The 5,789-nt window shown below is 38.7% G+C and overlaps 1 protein-coding gene across 1 annotated transcript in view; it reads right to left on the reverse strand.

Annotated features, from left to right (window-relative positions):
• SHQ1 (SHQ1, H/ACA ribonucleoprotein assembly factor) overlaps positions 1-1,804 on the reverse strand; it is an 89,771-nt gene extending 87,967 nt beyond the window's left edge. The window contains 1 exon segment of the mRNA XM_027121402.1: positions 1,555-1,804. Within this exon segment, the coding sequence (XP_026977203.1) occupies positions 1,555-1,697 (143 nt within the window). The 5' untranslated portion in view covers positions 1,698-1,804.
• Positions 1,805-5,789: the final 3,985 nt, after the last annotated feature.

Below are 5,789 nucleotides of genomic sequence, written 5' to 3' on the forward strand. Positions count from 1 at the left end.
ATATATATGGAATTTAAAAAAAAAAATGTCATGAAAAACCTAGGGGTGAAACAGGAATAAAGACACAGACTTACTAGAGAATGGACTTGAGGCTATGGGGAGGGGGAAGTGTAAACGGTGACAAAGCGATAAAGAGGCATGGACATATATACACTACCAAACGTAAGGTAGATAGCTAGTGGGAAGCAGCCGCATAGCACAGGGAGATCAGCTCGGTGCTTTGTGACCGCCTGGAGGGGTGGGATAGGGAGGGTGGGAGGGAGGGAGACGCAAGCGGGAAGAGATATGGGAATATATGTATATATATAACTGATTCATTTTGTTGTGAAGCTGAAACTAACATACCATTGTAAAGCAAGTATACTCCAATAAAGATGTTAAAAAAAAAAAAAAAATGAGGGAAAAAGAAAACCAATTTCCAAGAAAAAAAAAAAACAAAAACAAAAACAAAAAACTACAATGAGATATCATCTCACACCAGTCAGAATGGCCATCATCAAAAAATCTAGAAACAATAAATGCTGGAGAGGGTGTGGAGAAAAGGGAACAGTCTTGCACTGCTGGTGGGAATGTGAATTGATACAGCCACTATGGAGAACAGTATGGAGTTTCCTTAAAAAACTAAAAATAGAACTACCATATGACCCAGCAATCCCACTACTGGGCATATACCCTGAGAAAACCATAATTCAAAAAGAGTCATGTACCAAAATGTTCACTGCAGCTCTATTTACAATAGCCCGGAGATGGAAACAACCTAAGTGTCCATCATTGGATGAATGGATAAAGAAGATGTGGCACATATACAATGGAATATTACTCAGCCATAAAAAGAAACGAAATTGAGCTATTTGTAATGAGGTGGATGGACCCAGAGTCTGTCATACAGAGTGAAGTAAGTCAGAAAGAGAAAGAGAAATACCGTATGCTAACACATATTTATGGAATTTAAGAAAAAAAATGTCATGAAGAACCTAGGGGTAAAACAGGAATAAAGACACAGACCTACTAGAGAATGGACTTGAGGATATGGGGAGGGGGAAGGGTAAGCTGTGACAAAGCAAGAGAGTGGCATGGACATATATACACTACCAAACGTAAACCAAATAGCTAGTGGGAAGCAGCCGCATAGCACAGGGAGATCAGCTCGGTGTTTTGTGACCACCTAGAGGGGTGGAATAGGGAGGGTGGGAGGGAGGGAGGGAGATGCAAGAGAGAAGAGATATGGGAACATATGTATATGTATAACTGATTCACTTTGTTATAAAGCAGAAACTAACACACCATTGTAAAGCAATTATACTCCAATAAAGATGTAAAAAAATAAAAAAAAAAAAGAAAGGATGAGCTTCTGCAACATCCAGAACGCACGCCTGGAAGAGTTCGCTTCCTCAGCACGTGCTGCAGGGACCTCGGGAAAACGTAGTCGTGATGCTGAGAAGTGCTCTCTTGTTCTTTCATCCTCCCTCGATAAGCAGTTATTTAATGAGTGAATAAATGTATAAATGAATCCCCAAAACACGCTTTTCCCGGAGACAGGCACCCGGAACTCGCCTGAGAAAGTACGGCTTGGCGTAGAACCTGAAGTCGACCCCCTCGAAGTAGACGTCGAACTCGGAAACCCGGGCGTAGGGCACGCGGATAGCGACAGTCAGGAAGTCGGGGTCCTGGCTAAGGTCGAACGCCGGGGTCAGCATCACCACGCCGGACTCTGGGGCCCAAGTCGGTCACTCCCGCAGCAGTCGCAGTCCTGCCGCTCAAACTCTCCAAGAAGTCCCCACGCTCCGGTGCCCCTTCTGTTAGACACGGCGCTTCCGGCTCGAGGCGGAAGTGCTCGTGCGTGAGAAAGGAAGTCCCGCCCCACGGCGATCTCCGTGGAGACGGGACGCTGTTAGTGGGGAGGTGGAGAGGAACGTGGTGAATGAGCCTTTGGGCGCAGAAATTGAACCCAGGGCATAACTTGGAAGAACCTGGGCTAGAGTCCGCCTTGGACCCACCAAGCCTCTTTGGAGGTTCTTAGAGATGATTTGAACATTGGCTTTGCAGGCAGAGAGACCCGCGTTTGAATCCCTTCTCTCCAATTCGCAGCTGTAAGACCTTGGAGAAGTTACAAAACCTCTCTGTACTTCAGATATCTCTTCTATAAAATGAGGCTGGAACATAGACTCGTAGAGATGATGTGAGTACAGCATGGAATTATGCATGTAAAGCTCTAACAACATACCTGGCAAGTTGTCAGTGTTCGGTGTGTTGGAGCCGTCACCGCAGTAGCCACAGAAGCATCGTTACTGTGGTTTTCCTTAGTTCTCACCTGCTTTGTCAACAATTCCCCTTTCTCCCTCTCCCTCTCCCTCTGTCTCTACCGATTTCTATCTCCTCCTTCTCGCCCTACACGTCCCTCTCCCTGTATCTTTTTCTGCCACTTTCTCTCCTCTTCCTAGCTCCTATTTAAACAGAATTTTCTTGTTTAGAGAGCGTCCATCCCACTTAGCTCGTTTAATCTACACCACGAACTCCGAAGAACACGACTCACAGAGATTAAGCAATATGTCTTATGATCATGCATTTTACAATTACCAAAACCCAGAATGTCTGACTCTTAAACACTGTTAGTGCCTGCAATTGACGAATTGCAATGCCTCTGTACTTTCCCCTCTTTCATTTTCTCACTTTTCTCCTTACACTCAATCGAGGTCCTCTTTTCTGTCTTTTTTCCTTCTCTTCCTTGTATTTCCCCTTTTTACTCTATGCTGGTCATACTCTCCCAATGCCTCTCTCACTAGTCTCCCTCCTCCCGTGCATATTCCCTTGGCCTTCCTTCCCTCTCATTTTATTTCCTGTTATTCCACCAGTAACTAGAATAGTCCAAGAAATGTTTTTATTTCCTGGGTTTAAATATCAGTGGAAGATGGGTGAAAGTCATCTCTGGGGACAGTGGGCCAGATAACCTCAAAAGCCTTTTCAACCTCCAATTTTTTATGAGTCTTGAAAATTAATTAAGACTCATTAAAGCATATTAACAGGAGTAAATAAAATAAAAAATTCAAAATAAAAATCATTCAGCTTAAATCTAGGAGTTTTGATAAAGACAAAGAGGTTACGTGTAAAACAGTTTAAAGAGCACTCTTTACACATTCATCCATTCCTTGGGTGGCAGAGGAATTAATTGAATTGACTGAATACTCACTGTGTGCCAGCACTGCACAGTATCCTTTATAATGATCTCATTTCCCCATTCTGACAGCTCCGTGAACTAGGCTTTATATATCCCCATGGTTTGCACAGGATTACACAGCTAGTGAGTGGTGCAATGGAAATTGAAACCCAAGTGAGTCTGATTACTGAGCCCAAGCTCTAAAATACTATAGAGCTGACTCCCTTTAATATTACCACATACCCAACATTTTTCCCATTGTAAGCACAAGTCTCGCTGCTTTAGAACATATTGGGCCTTATAAATAATAGGCACTCAATAATGAAAATAAATTGATACAAACTTGGAAATAGTAAAGCTCTCAAAAGGTCCCTTGAGATAGACCTTTGGCTGGATCATTCCAAATTAGCTTCTCTAAAAAGAATCTTTACACTTACCATGGGACCTCATTCCTGGAGGTCACAAGCATTAATATTTTTAAATTATTAAAAGCTATGCATGAGGAAAGTCTGTTTGAAAGCACTTTACAAAGTAGAGCTGTGCATTTCCTGGATGTTTTACTCTTTGTTTGGCAACACACACACACACACACACACACACACACACACACACACAAGATTGCAACACAGAAAGACTATATGGTACATTGCTGCTGTTATTTATTTATTTCGATGAAATATATATTGCATTTGCTATATCATAAAATACTGATATATATAACAGGGATTTGTTTACTTGGATTTCTAATTAGTGATAAATTACACAAGTTAGAAGCTCATTCTCTTTTTTAAAAAACAGACTACAGATAAAGTTCCCTTGATTGCTGTCCAACTTCGGTCTTGTCTTCTGCTTCCCCAAGAGTAATCCATCTAGCCACTCTTGCAGAGCTTTTTATATTTCTATGTACATATTTCTAGGCACCCTGTTACTTTATGTCTGTATGTGCATGGGTACATTATCACACTATAAATGTAAGTCTGCAACATTATTTTATTCTTTTTCTTGGGTACTTTTTTAGGCATATCAATATCGATTCAAAGATCCAGTTGAGTTCCTGTTTCTAGATATAGACGTTGCTTGAAAATAAACACATCATTTCAACGTTTCATTTTAACTCTGCTTTAGAGGGAAAGCAAACAAGAATGAAAATTTTCATCATTTTTGAGCATTTGAAGTTGCTGTATTTATTTATTTTTGTTTGTTTTTTCCATTTTCTTAAGGCCTACTTTTGGATGGCCTTTCACTACTTTAAAAATAGTTTTTTCTGTGGCCAATTTATTGAGGACAAGCATATAACCTGCCATCTCCAATTATATTAAATTAGCCCCTCTTCTGGTCTAACAAACTTAATTGTGATTCACAAGGCTCAAGATTAAATGTCAAATTAAAAAATTTTTTTTCCATAAACAATTCCAGTTTCAACCCTATTACAAAGTGCTACTATTAGGAGTCTTTTAATGAAGTGCTCCTAGCTTCCAGAAGGTGGCAGGCATTTAGGCAAGTAAGACAACGTTATCTTAAAGAACATACTTTTAACCTATGTTGGAAATAGCTTCCTGAATAAGCAGTTTATAACTCTAGTTCATTCTCTGAGCCATTTTGGGGAGATGGTGGGATCTTACACAGAATCTGCAAACTACACCTTAACCACTGTTATTATTTTATTTATTTATTTTTTAATTCACATTTTTCGTCTTTATTCCTTTAATCAATGATTATGATAATAAGGTGACAGTACATTTCAGATACAAAAATTTCTATAAACTTCTTATGTTGTTCTAATATTTTCTAAATCATTCCTCCCTTCTTTTTTCCCCATTTTTATTATTTTTTATTTTTTTCACACACACACACTGTATTTTATTTTCACAAGAGATAAATAAACTGACAGCAAGCATTGTAAATGGATGACCACAACAAAAGCAACAATGATTGCAATTACCAAACACGAAACACACTCATACGATGTCATAATAGTGACATTCAGTGCAGTAATCCTCCACTGTAACAGCTCCTTTACTTTGCAGTGAAAATTGATTTGTGTATTTTTTGCCTCTGAGTCCTTGTGAGATTTTTCTTTTTATTCAAACAGAAAGTCACCAAAATTATAGTCATCCTCATCAGTTCACTCAGTCCCATCGAATTAATTTTTTTTCGTCTTGATCTTTTGTTAGCACTTCTATGAATTCATCAGTTTTCCATTAGAGTTCTGAAAATGCTTATTCATTCAGTTCAGCAGTATAGTCAGTTACCAGAAACCTGTACTTGTCAGAGTCTTTTCCATGAATTCCTTGAAGATGAAACCCTTTTATAGGAACATTTTTGCAAAAGCATCAGAGTACACCCAGAACTGTCTGAAAATGACAAAAAACTTAAAAATGACCACTGTTAATGATTTCATGAAAGTTCATAATAATGCAATTGACAACGAAATTTAGTTATTTCTGAGATATACATTTTAAAGTAATAACTAGAATTATGACTTCTAACATTATACCAGATCATATAAGATTTTTAGAAATTTCATGTAATGTCTGAAAAATTTATATTAACATATTTCCATACAAATAACCCAAAAAATTTAGTATTAGTTGTTTTTTTGGTTTGTTTGTATGCTTTTTTATACTGCAGGTTC

Source organism: Aethalodelphis obliquidens, unplaced genomic scaffold (assembly GCF_003676395.1).
Source record: "Aethalodelphis obliquidens isolate GAN/ISIS:26980383/991018 unplaced genomic scaffold, ASM367639v1 scaffold22, whole genome shotgun sequence".
Lineage (NCBI taxonomy): Eukaryota > Metazoa > Chordata > Mammalia > Artiodactyla > Delphinidae > Aethalodelphis > Aethalodelphis obliquidens.